The following is a 17,875-nucleotide window of genomic DNA, read 5'->3' as shown; positions in this document are numbered from 1 at the left end:
AAGATTCATTAATTACACATTCATTTAATAAAATCCGAATTCCAGGTGATGTGGAAAGCGAATTAACTAATTGACAGCCGTTGGCAGGGAGACAGAAATTTAAATTGCTTTAAATGGATTTCTTTTGGACTCAAAACTGAAGACTTTATGATGGAATCTTAGATTAGAGTGGGAATTGTGCTTTTAAAATTGCTTCGATTAAAGAATGCATCGACATTAAAAACAAAAGTTAAATTCATTAAAATCTTGAAGAATAGACATATGTGCTTTCCAAACTCATCATGGAGTTATCAATTTCCAAGGACCATCAGAGCAACCTATTGATTCTATTCAATTAGTGATGTGCCCGCACATGCTTCAGAGTGCCATTTCAATGCCACCACGCACCGAACTGACGATGTCTGTCCCTCCAACTCTCGGGCTTTTGATAAAAGCAATAACAGCTTCAATTCAATGGCTGATGCTCAATATGTTGGGGTTGATTGGGCATCACATGTGCTCAAGTGCGGTCAGAATTTTGAATTCAAAGAGAATTTGATTTGATATGACGTGTGCCATATGCTATCGTAGCAAGACCAAAGGACAACAAAATAGACGTTGCCATTATGTCCCAACGACGCGAAGGGCTGGCGCGGCGGCGGCGGCCTCAGTGGCGACAGGCGAAGGGGTTGCTGCATCATTTTCATGATTCATGGTGTAATTAAAACAGAAATTTATACAGAAAAAAGAAAACAATTACAACCCCTGACTCCTTTTTATTTTATATACCGTAAGTGCATAATGATTTTGTCCTGATGCTAAAGCTCGACTTGATGCTATATATTGCTCAATACTTGAATGGATCCACTTACCCGAACTATAATTACTGCGTTTATGTTCCTTACGAGGCTTGCTCTTCTTGTGGTAGACTTTTTTCGGTCGCTTGGTATCCTTGGGGTCGGAATAACCCTCGATTAGTTTAACCGATGCTTGTTTTATAGTATTTGGAAGTGGAGGATGATGATGGGATCGGTGTTGCGATGGCTGATGAGACTGTAATTGATGGGTAGAGGAGCTGGTATTAACGTTTCCAGCTGAAGATGATGTCGGCGGTGGTGGCGGTGGTGGAGCTGAAGTAGTAGTAGTAGTAGCAGCAGCAGCAGCAGCAACAGCAGCACCACTAACAACAGTAGCTCCTAAACCAGCTGAAGGTGGTTCTATAAAATTTACCTGAAAGAAAAATAAACAAAAGCAAATATAGAAGTAATTACGTGATTTGTGAGTTCAGACGAAAATGATTAAAGGTTTGAAATTCTATTTAATGTTAAAGTTTCTTGGTTTTTTTTAAAGGTTTTACAAAATGTAAATGTATATGTAAATACAAAGAGTTTTTTGAAGGTTATTTCTAAAATATGTAAACATTCTTTTGTTGCTGTTGTTGTTGAAAAAATTAGAATAGCATAACACTTGTAAAAAGATTGTCCTTGATGTCTCCTTTTGTAATGAGGAATGGAGAAGTTTGCATAGAAATAGTTGAGAGTATTTAAAAAAAAACCATTCCTCCTTCGTGCAGTGGTGGTTTTTATATATGTAAGGCCATTCATTTCGTGGTTTTGTTAAATACAGCTGTCATTTGAAGTGTCAAAATATTAATTCAAAGGCTGCATTCAATCTCAGACAGATAGGATATTCCGATACCTTTTTGTTAGTGTTTTACGTGTATAATAACAGCTGATCATGTCAAAAAAGGAATCCAAAGGTGTCGAAGAATTTATGGGGTATGTAGGTATCTGACAGAGCAGCTGATTCAACACATCGTTGAATTTTAAGAAAATTGAAAATTGATTTCAGTTTTTTGTATTTATTGGTATTGGCTGATAGAAACTTTCTTGCTTGCTCAAGATTCAAACCCAAAAGAACAGTTTTTTCTCCAAGTTAAAAGTGCTTTTATTTTGCTGCACTTTGTGCAGAGATCCTTATAATTTGAAATCGTTAATAAGCAATTCATTATAGATATCAAGTATAGTTTGTTCACATTTTATTTGCTTTTCTAGTTGATGGTGCTTCTTGAATGGTTTTTAAAGAAGCGTTGGATAAACAAACGGATATATCATGCAACAAAAGTTCTTGCGTTGGTCCCACCCTTAAGCTTAAACTTTATCTACTGTTAACAAACTAACTCAAAATCTTACTGCAAAGCAACATCTGCTCATTCGGAAATGACATTAAAATTCTTCCAAACTATATCTAGGTATTGTGACTTTGTTTCTGTTAGGATAGCTTTCTGTTAACCGTAAATCGTTTAAAACCAGAGATTTCGCAAGTAAATTATTAATCGTATAGAATTCCAATTGAGCTAAGAGGAAATTTAACATAGGTTACAGATTAAGGTTATCTCTTTTTAATTAAATTGTTACGCAGCTATCAATTCATCATCGTCCGACAAATCAGTTGAATTATCCATTAAATGTTTTATTTTACATCAATTTTGACTTTGAAGCTTAAATGTTTCTCTGCTTTTTATGAACAGCTGAAAGTTGTTTTTATTTTTTGACAGCTACATATCTCAATACAGTTATCCAACTCGTTCAACAAAGTATCTAAAAATCCATTTATCCAACGTACCCTATCCAACACGAAATTGAACGCAGCCAAAGTTTGTCATTGGGCAGGTTTAGAGAACATAAGGAACTTCATTTGCAGTAAACTGCATTCCTCGAACGTACATTTTGATCAAGCCAACTAGTTCGTTTCTCTAGTACCATAGACTTCAAACTCGGAACTTTACTTCACTAACCTTTACCTTCACTTGATCATGAAAAGACTACCAAGAATGTTATTGTCTACAAAACGATACTTAGACAACCTACAAGTCCATCACGACTTGTATTTTGAATTGTAAAGAAATATTAGTTATTTCTTTTCAAATATGACAAGGAAACGTTTTACACAAAACATTAAAACATTTATTAAAATAAATTAGTCATAGAGTAATAAAGTTTAGTCTCACTTAAATGAACAAAACATTATCAACTGTCATGTTGAGATAAATAGACTTGACTTGATGACTTTTCAGGGAACTTTCCAATAAAATTGCCTTAATTGGAAGGTAATTTTTTGGCAGCTGGCCAATCAGATACTAGAAACTTTACTTCAAGTCCCTCATCTCGTCTGAACCTTTGATTTACTTAAGTCTTCAGACCTTTAAAGTCCGTGGGTGATCCCTAGCGGGTAATAGGGCCTCGACTACTATTACGAGCTAACGTATGTAGTTTCCGGCGATATGTTTCAGCTCGTTCTAGCTGCTTCCCAATCTTGACGATTCCTCCTCGACTGTTTTTCTCCGCGTGTTTCTTGGTATCCCAAACCTTTTGCCATTCTTGAGTGAGTTTGTTCCACTCATTGCGTGTGCTGCGATGGAGCCGTAACCTTTTCGAAGCATTTTTCCAATCCACTCCCACTTACGCCTTCGTATAATAGTGTCAATGGGTACCTGACCCGTTATCCTATATCCTTCATAGGTTGTACGATTGGGCCACAAAACTAGTAAAATGTTTCGTAGGCACCGATTAATGAAGGTCTACACATTATCGTTGCCGTTATTTTACAAGTGCTGCAAACGTATAATAGTACTGATTCGACGTTTGTGTGGTACAGTTGTTTTCACTCTAAGATATTTGTTCCTCCAACCATCGGTCAACATCGCGAACGCAACCTTGGATTTTCCGATACAGCCAGTGATAATTTGTTCGGTTCCGCCTTCAATAGAGAAAATACTTCGAAGATACTGAAAACTTTCTACTTTCTACCAGTAGTAAGGTTTGGTTTTTGAGCAATGTTTATTAGTAAGGATGAGTTGGAGTTGGAGTGTTGATTTTCAGCCCCACGATTTCTGTTTTTCTTTCCCTCCCCCCTTGTTTTTATTTTATTGAGTTCCATTATCCTATGAGATAGCAAGCGTACGCATCGTCTGTGTAGTCTAGATGTTTTAAGAATGTTGTCAGGGTACATCTTTTTCTTCCGTTTCGAGTCAAGGCTACCCTAGCAAATCACTGATCACCAATAAGAAAAGAATTGGTGATAGTATACAGCTGTGTCTGGTTCCACTTTGGACTTCAAACTATTCTGACAAACTTCTTCCGTATAAGACGTGACATTTGCACTCCTCATAATTTGTTTTTATAACGGAAATTAGTTTTTCTGGGATACCCATCCTTCGCAAATCAAGGCAGATAAACTCCCTGTTGACATCGCAAAAGACTTCACAAAATCGATAAACAGCAGGTGAAGTGGTGATGGACATTCAAGGCACTGCTTGATGAGGATCGAGTGCGAAATCTTACTTGTTTAGCGTCAGGTCTCCTTTTTTTAGAGCTGGAAAATCATACCCTTTCCGAGGAAACGTTCAGAGGACACATGCTGCTTTTAAGAGCGGATGTAGCAATTCGCTCGATTAACTTGGTGCTGCTGTTTGCAACAATTTTACGGGAATGTCATCTTGCCCTACCGCTAGGTTCTTCTTCAGTGCTTTAATCTCGGTACATATTTCTACCTTACCCGATGGATGATGCTATGCGGCAACCAGAAGTTGTCAAACGAGTGTTGCTGTCCAATACATGGTTTAAAACCAAAGCAAATCGTTCTCATCAGAGATCAGCAGGGAACAATCTATACAGGGTGTGGTTTTGAGCTCTGAACACCAGCAAGCTCTTTGGTTATCCAAAGATAGGGCTCTGCTGTCGCACCTATTTGTAGCTTCTACTGCTTCTTGAGACAAAGCCTTGGAGGAATTTCGCTTATCACGTTTTGCGATACGTTTAGTCTCTTTCATCTTTATACAGTACTAGCGGCCCGTCCCGGCTTCGCACGGGTAGACATAAATAGGTACAGATATTTAAGTTATAAGCATCCTAATTAAAACCACCACTTAATTAGGAAAAAAATTGTATGCTTATCTTAAAGCCTCCCTGTACACTACGTTATCTGTGGTATTTGTAGGTGGCAACAAAACGTATTGATTTTCAGGAGAACCTACTCGAGAAAGTGCCACATACAATAGCTCGTGGGAAAAGCACTCTTTCCTTAACTCGATACCAACTATGGAAAAAGTTTGTCCTGAATGAGATGCGCGGCTACCTAGTTCGTAATGGTGTACCTCCTTCTGCCGCACTACCCCTCTCTCGTAGAGTTAGTTACTCGATCCGCTGCGTGGCGCCCTCCACCGGCATATATTTTCATTTTTATTTCATGATATCTTTTGAATGGAATGTCCAATTTCAATAATTCAAAAAGTAATCATCAGGTAGACAGTCTTGAATATTAAATTAATAGTTTGGATACAAATTTATAAATGGTATGGGTAACATGGTCTGATTTTGATCGGCATTTCTATCAATTTGTTAAATGTAAGGAAGTAGTTATAGTGACGTAACTACAGTAGTTAGACATATGGTCTCGCGAAGTTTTTTGTAGATAATGATATATTCTATAACATTGTCGGACATTTTTTGTCCTATCATTAATACTTTTCGCAGCGTATACGATGAAAAACAATTTATGGCAAATTTGTTTACACCTTCGGTTGGTTTTAATAGGAATTTCTAAAGATTTCTAAAGTAATCTAGTACTTTATATAGCCTATTTTACTCAGCAATAATGTAGCTTTCTAATGAAAAAAGAATTATTAAAATCGATCCAGTACTTTTTGAGTTTATTCGTTACATACAAAAATACAAATCTTTCCTCTTTATAATATTAGTTTGGATGAGGATTCTAGCTTTTATTTTGAAAACTAAATCAAAAGACCCTGAATTTTATAACTACTTGCAATATTTGTGCCAATGGTCTTCATTTTGACAATAAAGTCCTTTAATAAAATTCAATTTTCATACCCCTACGATTTAAAGGCATTTTTGGATTTTCAAATTAGTTTACGTTTTCGAACAACTGTTTCAAATTTATTTTACCAAAACACTGAAAGCACTCCATATGTTTGTACACCTCATAATGCACTTGCACAGATTTGGTTGTCCTTCAATGTACATACATTATTAAGGAGCCATCCTGCATTCCTATACACCTTTCTATAGACGATATGAACCAATTTCAATTATGAATGTGATTAAAACCCCAAGCAAGGTAATAAATTTAATGAAGGACCCAGAATATGCGCTATATGCAAATACATATAATATCCATATAGTTTATGACCAAAAATTCAAAGTCAATATAACCGTTGTCATGGTTATAGTCGTCCTTATGTTTTATATCTTTTAGAGAGGACAAAAGGGGATCTTCCGAATAATACAGAAAAGGTAAACTTTCAACACCAACAAAACGAATCCATTAGTGCGAATGCTGACATTTTTGTCTGCAGTTTTACGTTACCGGAAGAACACTTTCTCTTTCTCTCTCTTCTTCTCGCTTTCACTCTCACTCTTTTTTTCTGTTATATAAATAAATGCACTGCCATTAATAACAAATGTGTATAAAACGAAAATTGATGACTTGTAATTAACAACAAATATCCAGAAACAAACAAGAATTTCGTATCCCCGCCGACAACCGGCAGCCGTTAGCATCCCTTCTTAAATTCTCTGATATTATCGAATATCTGAATTCGATACTACTTAGGCAGGTATAGGTTGGTTAGGTGCTATGGTACTTCGACATTTGTGACGGACTTTGCAATGTTGGTTGGACAGACAATGGAGTTGGTCTAGCCTGGGATGATGGCTGTGATGATGGGATGAAAATTAATTTCCCTTTCATATTGTCACATTAACTTGATGTTATTTGTCATTCTAGATGGCTATAGATGAATGTAGATAAAGCTCATTTCACCTGTAAAGAGCATTGTGCTATCAGTATCATCATCATCATCGTCGTCGTCGTCATTGCAAAGGCTGGACCTGTTCTAATCCAAAAAAGGCCCAAAGTCGTTGAAACAGAAAAGAGCTAACTTCAAAATAAGTTTTTTTTTGTAATTCTTGGTACTTGTTGTAAATTTAGAAAGTAAATTTTAATACTGTAATCGGTCCAATTAGTCGAATTAAAAATGTTGATATTGTTCAACGTTTCAAGGTTCCTATAATCTAAGTCAGAGATCCGGTCCGTTGGAAAACAGCTGTGATACAACCTCTCCCGAAACAGGGAAAGTACAATTCCAATCCGGCGAACCTCCGGTCGATAAGTCTTCTGCCGAGTATCAGTAAGGTGTTTGAGAAGGTTATAAATTGAGCTCTATCCAAGTGGGCTGAGAACAACAAAATAATTCCGGATAATCAGTTCGGCTTTAAGGCGGGACATGCCACTATTCGTGCTGTGTCTAAGCTTGTTTCTGATATCCAGTGGAACAAATCTAAAAGGCAATGTACGGGTGCTTGTCTGGTTTGCTTGGAGAAGGCCTTCGACACCGCATGATTCGAGAGTCTGTATCTAAAGTTAAACAGAATTTGCATAAGTAAACCACCGTTGTACATGCTTTATGACAAACTTAATGGTAGACGGTTTATCGTCAAAATTGGCAATATAACATCTACCAACAGCTTTGATAATAAAAATGGTCTTCAACAGGGAGCGGTTAACTTGTCCATCTTATTCAGCATTTACACCACTGATCTAAAAGCAATTCTGACTCAGGCATTAGCGTACACCAATGACCTAATTGTGTACAGAATAGCCCCAAAAGTTGAGGTTATCAAGAAACTTTTGCAGGTGACTTCGACAAGATTCATCAATATTGCGATGAAAATCAACTTTCCGAAATGTGAAAGTATTCTGTTTAGGACTCCGCTGTATGGAGCCTCAAGGGATACAGGACAGAACTGGACAAATCTAGTGATCGTTGGAAAAAATCGACAGCCACTGTCGAATAAAAGTGTAGTAAACTACCTTGGCATCTGGTTGGATTAGTACTTGTATTTCGACTAACATATGAAATTTACGCTATTTTTTAAGATTTTTTGTCAAGCCTTAAAATAGTTTTAAGATTTTGATAAATTAAAAAAAAACCCCGTAGAGATAGCGACTTTAAGTAAATTTTAGTTTACGGATAATAATATCGAAAGATGTAGAATAGGCTTTAAAAAAATTAAATGGGAGATTTTTTAGCATTTAAAAAAGTGAAAATTTTGGTTAACCCAAAATAACTCACGAACTGATATAATTTGAAAAAAATATATATACGTTTTTTTCTTATAAATCAAAATAATTTATTGCAACGCATGATAACGGTTTTCAACATTCAGTAAAATTTTGAGAAAAATCAAAGTTGATTTTCGACTCAAATATCTTTTCAAAAATTTGAGAATATGGCTTCCAAATAATTTTATCTTATGAGAAACAGTGTTTTTAACATTCTGAAAAATTTTGGGAAAAATCGAATTGACAGTTTTTTACAAAAAAAATCAATAAAAGTTGGTAAAAATTTATTTTCGACTCATACATCTTTTTACCTTAAATTAATTTTGTATTTTAAAAAATACTATTGTCAACATTCAGTAAAATTTTGAGAAAAAATCGAAATGAAAGTTTTTTTAAACAAACAAATAAAAACCTAAAAAAAAACATTATTAAAACTTGCTAAAGATTAATTTTCGTCTCAAATATCTTTTTAAAAATTAATAATATTTGCTTTACATTAATTTCTACTAACAGAAAATATTTTTTTCGATATTCAGTGACAAAAAAAACTATTAAATGGTTTTGACTCAAGTACAGGGTCCGGCAAAAAAACCTACCGTATTTTTAACAGTTTATATTTAAAGCTATTTATAGATAAAATGGTATTCCGGGTATAGATAGAGGATAGAGGTCTACGTGCCGTTTTTAGTAATCATAATGGCGTGGCACGGTGAGCAACGCGCATTTGTCGTAGAGGAATATATCCGTAATGGTGGTTCTGCAATTACTACTCAGCGATCATTTCGCATTCGATTTCAAATTGGACGACATGATCCTGTTCCGGATGGAAAAAAAATTCAAGTTTGGCTATCAAACTTTAGAGCAACGGGTTCTGTGCTAAAGAGAAAATCGTCTGGCCGACCTTTAAACGCAACAACGCCGGATAATGTGGCACGACCACTTCACAGCCCTTATGTGACAGTTTGGTGTGCTGTTGCTGAATTTTGTGTGTTAGGTCCGTATTTTTTCGAAGAAAATGGGCAAAAAGTTACAGTTAATGCGCCAACCAAACTTAAATCAGTTTACTAGGAACCACAAAGAAGTCTGGTTCCAACAAGATGGAGCCAGAGCACGCAGTTCACGGCGTTCACTAACCATTTTGAGAGAGATGTTTCCAGGGCATCTTCTTTCTTTACGAGCAGACATTACCTGGCCACCAAAGGTCCCCCGATTTACCAACTTGTGATTTTTTTCTTTGGGGACATTTAAAGGCCCAAGTATACACCCATCGCCCAACATCTTTAGAAGCACTGAAGGAGGCAATCACTCAGGAAGTAGCAGCCATTACACCACAAATGATTCGACGAGCAATGGGAAACTTCCGCGAAAGGCTTCGTAAATGTATTAATATTAGAGGACAATATTAAACGGATATAATGTTTAAAACGTAGTACCCGTGGCATGATGGTTAATGCGTTGGACTGTAAATAGATCTTAAGGCCGAAAGGCATTAGTAATTAGTGTTATAGTTTGGCTTAGAGTGTCCGTATGGGACCATTAAGTTAGTTTGTAAGTTATGGATAATTAGGCTAGTTTTATGAATTTTTGTCTAGCTTTAAGATAGGTTTAAGATTGAATAAATAAAAATGAATTTGAAAAAAAAAAATGCGTTGGACTGTCATGCAAGGGGTCTTGGGTTCAATCCCTGCCTGTTCCACCTTAATTTAAAATAAAATAATTTTCGCGGGTACTGCATCTTGCGAGGAATTGACAAATCCTTCAAGCGTAATTCTTGTCATCAAAAAGTGCTTTCTTAAATAAGCCGTTCGGATTCGGCCTAAAATTGTAGGTCCCTTCCATTCCTGACAAACGGTACTCGCACAGAGGAATGGTTGAGAGTTGTAAGTCACTATACCCTGGTTCACAACGGACTGTAGCACCTCCCAATTTAATTTATTTAATGTTTAAAACTAAGTAATTATTTTATTTAATGTAAATTGACATATTATTTTATTTAAAAAATTCAATAAAATTTGTCTGTTAAATTGTTTATTTATTTGTCATTGCCTTTTAAAATATGGGGGATCTAATGTCGCTTAACGTTTTTTGGATAAGAAAACTAATCTCTATGCTTTTTTTGTAGATTTTAAAGCTGCCTTCGATACTATAAATAGAAAAACATTACTTTTCAAACTAGCAGGTGTTGGATTATCAACAATATTTTTAAGAATATATTGGAAACTTCTTTCAAATACTACAGCGATAGGTTTTAATGGTAGAACCTCTTCGCAGCAATTTAAGAGAGAAGTGGGTATCCCATAAGGTTGCATTTTGAGTCCTTTTCTTTTCTCACTTTTTATTAACGACATTGGAGACAGTGTTCTAGAGGGTGTATATACAGGGGCCATGCGTACTTGCCCAACGGATGCCTTAAACGTTATTTTGGATCTTCTACCAATCGACCTTTTTATTAAATACATAGTTTCCTGCAGCGCTATTAGGCTGAAGGAATAAAACAGCTGGTTGTCAAAACCTTATGGTCACAGCAACACAACGAAATTGATTCTCTCAGATATTATTTCGGTAGACACTGACTACTGAACTCCTACTTTGAGCCTTTTAAGGTTATTTTCCCATCTAGAGAAGATTGGGAGGATAACATCGTGTCGATAGGTTTCGACACAACCATCTTTACTGACGGCTCAAAGATGGAGTGCGAAGTCGGTTCTGGGATCTTTTCTGAGTCCCTAAATGTAGCCAAATCCTTTAGGCTTCCTGACTTTGCTAGCGTTTTTTAGGCTGAACTGAAGTGAGGCATGTAAGATACTTAAACAGAACCCAAACCAAAACCGAAACGCGGCTATCTTTACAGACAGTCAGGCAGCTGTCAAAGCCATTAACTCGGCCATATCCTCATCTAAATTGGTCCAGCAATGTCGCGATGAGCTTGAAAGCCTGAATATTAACCTCGGTGTCACCCTGATCTGGGTTCCGGGCCATAGTGGTATCGTGGGAAATGAACGTGCTGACGAGCTAGCCAGGCAAGGATCGGCCCTTCATAGCTCATTTGCGGAAATGGTTAACATTCGTCTTGGTGCTATAATGGGTAAAATCTTTTCTATCTACCAAACTGAATCAAACCGAAGGTGGAGCAATTTACCCAACTGCATTATATCTAGGAAGATATGGCCCACCTATAATAAAACCCGTACAAACGATCTTCTATGCAGGCCAAGGCAAGACATAGCCAGGATTGTTGCGGTTTGTACCGGACATTGGCCTATAGGAGTTCATGCAGAGAAGTTGGGTATCTCTTACAACACCTTTTGCCGTAGTTGTAGCGACGAAAGAGAAAGTGAAACGATAATCTCCTCTGCAAATGTCCTGCTTTGGCAAACACTATGAAATCCTTTGGAAAAGCATTCTTTAACGAACTTGATGAGCTATCTAAGACAAAGATTAGAGATCTAATCTTTTTTCTCAATGCGACAAAATGGATCTAACAAAATCGCTATGAAGCTTCTCTATAAATCTATCCCTTTCAATCAAAGGTCAAACGAGTTTTTGGTATCAAAACGGCGCACTACAGCTCTAATTGGATCTCAGGCTAGGTTGCCTTGAGATCGCCATTTCTACCTACCTACCTAGGGGGTGTATATTATGTTGATTTGCTTATTAAGGTGCTTTTATATGCGGATGACCTTGTCAATCTTACTTATAATCCGGTAACTTGACAACTGGAAATTAACAAACTTAACCAGTATTGTAACTCTTGGAATCTTCAAATAAATACTTCAAAGTATGAAAAGAAATGACCTTTCTTGGAACCCTAATGGTGAAAGAAGAGAGGTAGTTAAAAAATGTAAATACTTAAGTTTTACAATAACACACAATTTAAACATCGGACCTCATATAAAAGACAAAACATCAGTTGCGAAATCAGCCATTAACTGCATTTGGTTAAGTTTTTTTTAATAACAAATGTATCGAACCGATGGTATAATTCAAAGTATTTGATGCAACAATTAAAAGTTCACTCTGTTATGCTAATGAAGTGTATGGTTACGAAGTATGTGAAGACTTTGAAGTTATCCAGAGATATTTCTTGAAACGTGTATTTAAGGTCCCTTTTAACACTCTTAAATATGCAATATATGTCGAATCTGGACTACCTCCAATTTTCTCAAAAAACCCTAAGCCAAATGCGGACTATACTGTCAAAGTTTTAAAGAGATGTGATAATAATCTTCAAAGAAAAGTACTCATGATTGCACTTCAGCGTTGTTACACGCCGATCGAAGATTGGCAAGAATTGGCTGCTAAATATAATACGACATTGAATTTAGCCTTAAATAACTTTGGTTCATGGAAGGATGAATTCTATGACTGCATCTCAGCAGCAATTGAGGAACAAATATTTTAAAATTCTCTAAACCGTGCTAAAGAGTCCATGTCAAGAACGATATCCAGCAAACTGAATCATTGTTTGGCGGAATCTAATCATTTTCGAAAAGAACAGCAGTTAATCAGATGAGTTTAAGATCCGAACTGAAATCACAAATATCTTTTCTTAGCAAGATGTCCAATACTCCAAGAAATTCGATGTTTATACTTTAGAAAAAAGCTTTCTCTCTATAGAGGAGAGTTACTGAATTCTAAATGGTGAGTGTGGTTGAAAAGTTCTTATCCGGCTTGTTACTGAAGCTATCGCTTACAGAAATACTTATGTAAATCTCTTTTAGAATCAATCTTTTATTTTGTTTTAGCTAAACTAAAAGCCTATCTTTCTAATCTACCATTATTCTTTAATCGATTAATTTATCAATCTTTTTAATTTAAATACACCAGTTCAAATTTGTTTCCTTTTTTTTTAAATGTAACTCTTGGAATATATTTACATTACCCTCTATTAGTGGTAGGAATTTTAAATGTCTGAACATATTATTAGAAAAAGGATACAAATATAACACTTGCTAATGAAGAGCACAAGAGTTTCTGACAAGTATCAAGAGCCAACAAAAGAAATCGGTTTTGCACTGTAAATTGTTATCAAATTATATATGTTGTTGCCCAAGGCCCGTTTAGACATCGATCCAGCTCCGTTACTTGTCATCCACCCTCTGATATACGGCAGCAAAAATATGATATTTTTCTCAAACTCTCCCCAAGCAAAGAGCAATCTTCATTCTTCAGCCTTAACAATGAGTCCTGTGGTAACAATAGGACATTATATGGTTGTGTGGTGGCTATACTTGCCAGCCCAGCCAAAGCCAAGTAGTCTTCTGCCACCATCATCGCATCGCTTTTGAATCCTATTTGAATGGAACGGAGCCTTTCTGGTGGCTGTGGAGGTAAAAGCTGACAGCCAGTAATGGCGGTACGTTACGTCGTCGGTCGTAGTGATGGCAACAGCAACGGCGCGCGCGGTTTCACAGAGGAAACATATTTCATGTGGCATTAAAGTTGCCACACAATTTAAATACTTTTGACAAAGCGAAAGCATTCTCCTATAGTCCTTTCCTATAGACAGAAACTCGAAGACAGCAGTCAGAGTATTTGGTTCGGTTGTGTTTATAATTTATGTAGGTATTTAGTTTCGGGTTTGGGTGAAAATAAAAAACTCGAACTGGAAGGCTGGTTTCGAAACTAAGCTTTGTTGCCGCATTTACCAATCGCTTATGGTATGGACCACTCCTGATATCCGTCTATAATGAACAGCACATTATTCGAGCATATATGTATGTAGGTATATAAAAAAGACAAACATAAAGATGGCACATGTCTATATGTATTTGTCGCACACATCCATATTTATGACCTTAAGATTTAATCCTGGAGTCGGGAATTCATTACGACAAGATATAGACTCAAAAGAGGGTTAAAATCAGTTCCATTCTAATGCAATGCAAATGAATATATACTTACCTTCTTCTCTGATAGTCCTACAGAAGGAAGGGGTGTCAGATTGAAAAATGTTCCTATACCTATTTGCTTATAGACGGTATGGGCTTTTGTATATATTTATTTCTTATTTTGTGCCATTTACAATTTTTGAGATTGTATCTAGAATATTTCTTTTTCAGTTGTCACCTGCAGATTTGGCAGAGTGAGTTATGTCTGCCTTGGTGAAGTGTTTGTTGGAGATGACGTTTTTCTGTACTGTACATTTTTATGAAGAGCCTTTAGCATAAGATGAGGTAAAAGAAGTCTTAGACTTAGTCATTGGGGTGGTAGAAAGAAAAAAAGACATTGGGTTTTCTCTTTGAAAGATTGTATCTATACCTACCTGCAAAGGTACCTATATAGATAATGAAGATGGATTTATGAGAACTTTCAAACAAATACCATAATGTCACTATAGAAAACTTTTTTGTTTCTATTCTGTTGTTTGGGAATTTGGACATAAAAATGACATCAACTCAAGTTGAAAGCCAACGTTATTTTTTTGATTTATTAAAAAGCATCACTGGCAAAAGCTAAAGCTATATATAAATAGGAGTTATATAGAGGGACCTTCATTACTATAATACAGGTACATTTTGTGAATACCATTTAAAATATCAGTAGTCACCTTTGTAGAAAATATTTTGAGAAAAAAAGTCGAAGTAATTATTCATTTCAAACTACGGAGCTTTCATTTTGAACAGCTCCCTATTTGATTAAAACAAAAAATGGGTGGCGCAACAACTCGTTGGGAATCAGGGCCTAGTAACTTACAACCCTCAATCTCAACCAATCCTGTGCGGAGTAATGTCAGGAATAAAGGGGAATCTACAGATTTTCTAACGAATCCGAAGGGCTAATTTAAGAAAGCAATTTTTATGACTAGAATTATTTTTGGAGAATTCCTCGCAAGAGACAATGTCCGTAAAAAAACTTCAGATGACAAACGCAGGGTTTCAACCCCGGAGCTTTAGCATAACAGTCCTACGCATTAACCAAAACGCCACGGGTACTACAAAATGGAGACTGCAACATAATTACAAAAATATTGGCAAAACTAAACGATTTTTGTTGCCGTCGTTAAGCTTCTTTTCGGCATCTTCCAGCAAGAGTTAAGCTGGTGGAAAATATTACCATACGACCATAAAGCTCCTGTGGCCCGCAGTGTTTTAAACCTATGTTTTTCGATTCCAAGTTGATCTTAGGAATCAGGCATTCCACAAATGACGTGACATAGTATTTTGCATTGAATAAGGTTTTAAGGTTTTTTAAGATAGATGTCTCCGAGTTGGATGAGGGCACTTTCCATTTATGTACGCCACGTTTCTTCCTCTACTGCACTGTCCTCTGGCGATAGATTCGAAGACTTTCCGAGCGGGAAAATTGGTTTACATGCGCTTTAAGTGACCCAAACATCACAGGCGTTGGATTTTTATTTTTCCGACTAAGTCTACGTCGCTATACAGTTCGAACAGCTTGTCGTTCAATTTTCTCCTCACCTCAACTTTTATACATACGGGATTGAAGATTAATTAATTAATTAGTACCTCAACCTGAGATTGGGTTCTAACCCCAGTTGAAAGTTGTTGGGGGCAGCAAACGAGAGAGGGGGGTAGAGGCACATCTCCTTATCCAGACGGCAGCGGACGAATTATCGAGATGGAATCAAGGGTGGCGTCTACAGTTCCAATAAGGTTGAAATACTTAGTGAACACCTTATAGGGCTTTTACGACTTATTCGGAGTCCAGGCCTATGAGGAGTGGTTTTATCTGGGTCTCCTTCCTTGTAGTCATACTAAAAACTGGCCCTCGAGGTTGGGGGTTGTGCCGTCAAGATGAATTCCTTTCCACGTAAATAATACCTTTAGTTGCGAAGAACCAACAAGCCTCGGATACGGACGGATTTACTGTTGACAACCCAAGCGAACGAAATGAGGACAACAAAGTTCGGATCTGTACGTAGAATGTTAGGTCCCTTAACAGACTACGTGCAGCCGAACAATTAGTGGAAGCTCTAAGCTGCTGCAAAGCAGATATTACCGCCATCCAAGAAATGCGATGGGATGGACCGGGCAAACGCAAACTAAAAGACTGCGATGTATACTGCGATGGCTACTGAGAACAAAGACAGCGCCTATTCTGGTTTGCATTTGTTGTCGGAACGAGACTCAGGCAAAAAGTCTTGAGTTTCAACAGTGTGAGCGAGCGCATCACGACAATCCGCATCAAGGCTAAATTTGCCAATACATAAGCCTCATATGCGCGCATGCCCTAACATAGGAGAAAGATGAAGACACCAAAGACTTATTCTTCGAGCTCTTGGACAAGACATATGAGCAGTGCCCTGGCTATGACATTAAAATTGTCTTAGGAGATTTTAATGCCAAGCAAGGAAGCGAAGACATCTTTGGTGTCATAATCAGGAGATACAGAATGCACGACACCACCTCCGACAACGGATTCCGGCTGATCGATTTCGCTGCGGGGCGAGACGTTCTGGTAGCTAGTACGCAGTTCAAACATCTCAATATCTACAAGGGGACATGGAAATCTCCTGATCAATCAACTGTCAAGCAGATTGACCACATTACGATCGACGAACTACACTTCTTGAGAATACAGGATGTCCCAACTTTCCGAGGGGTCAACATTGACTCGGAACACTACCTCGTTGTAGCCAAGGTACGGCTACGGATATCCCGGTGAAGCCAAATAAAGGATGTACTGTAAGTAGTTTCGACGTTAGACGGCTACAATCGCAAGAGACTGCCATTACCTTGCAGCCATTAGAGATGCCGCCTCTAAAGTTTTTTACACTTCAGAATTTCAGAAAGTAGTAAGCTTATAGCAAGCGTCAAACTACGATCAGAGGCTCATCATAAGTGCATGTGTTAGTTGTTAGTAAAAAATAATACAAATATAGCCTAACACACGCACAAAATACAAAACAAAATTAGCATTTAACTATTACAGAACAAAAAATAAAATGAGAACGTTTATGATAGTGGAGCACTGGTTCTAAACAATGATTTTAGTCCCACCTTATTTAAATTTAAATCTATCGATGAACAGTTTAAATTATATAAAATGCTCATTCGACTTAAAGTTCTAGGTTTCTCACCGCCATAGCAGCGAAACCCCTGGTTTGACGACGAATGCCGGCAAGCGCAGCAAAACAAGAGGCATACAAAATGGCGCTGCACAGAGCTGCTCGAGAGCTCTACGAGCAGAAGGGGAGAGAAGAACACCGGCTTCTTAGACGCAAAAAAAAGAGAGCATGAGAAGCGCGCGATCGAAGAGGTTGAGGGATGTCACAATAGGAATGAGATGCGTTAATTTTATCAAAAGGTAAAAAAACCTCCCAAGGGTACCAGCCCACGAACCAAAGCCTGTAAGGACGATCAGGGGAACATCGTAGTGGAACCGCAGTCTATGTTGAGAATATTGAAAGGCCACTTCTCCAAATTATATAACGGCGATGACGAACCGAATTCCGCTGTAAAGGAGATGGAACCACTCAACCTAGGCGACCGACGCAGATCAATTCCGCCTACCCGACCTCGACGAAGTGAAGGAGCTATATCTAAAATGAAGTCAAACAAAGCTGCTGGAGCTGACGGCATCGCTGCCGAACTATTCAAAGCAGTAGGCAAAATATGGTCCAAAGAAAGCATTCCCGAGGCATCAGTCTCCTTTACATTGCGTATAAGATCCTCTCTGCCGTATTATGTGAAGTTCTGAAGCCGTTTGTCAACAACGTGATTGGTCCTTATCAGTGTGGCTTCAGACCAGGAAAGTCCACTATCGACCAAATATTCACACTACGGCA

The 17,875-nt window shown here is 37.4% G+C and overlaps 2 protein-coding genes across 5 annotated transcripts in view; both read right to left on the bottom strand.

Moving 5' to 3' along the window:
• Positions 1-17,875, bottom strand: part of LOC129943148 (gamma-aminobutyric acid receptor-associated protein) — a 351,335-nt gene that overhangs the window by 43,469 nt on the left and 289,991 nt on the right. The window lies entirely within an intron of this gene.
• Positions 1-17,875, bottom strand: part of LOC129943135 (uncharacterized) — a 237,162-nt gene that overhangs the window by 7,212 nt on the left and 212,075 nt on the right. For both annotated transcript variants that reach the window (XM_056052387.1, XM_056052388.1), the window contains exon 5: positions 852-1,209. In XM_056052387.1, the coding sequence (XP_055908362.1) occupies positions 852-1,209 (358 nt within the window). The remainder of the gene's footprint in view (positions 1-851; positions 1,210-17,875) is intronic.

The sequence above is a fragment of the Eupeodes corollae genome, chromosome 1 (genome assembly GCF_945859685.1).
Source record: "Eupeodes corollae chromosome 1, idEupCoro1.1, whole genome shotgun sequence".
NCBI lineage: Eukaryota > Metazoa > Arthropoda > Insecta > Diptera > Syrphidae > Eupeodes > Eupeodes corollae.
The sequence above is the reverse complement of the archived record's forward strand: the minus strand, read 5'-3'. Positions and strand labels throughout refer to the sequence as shown.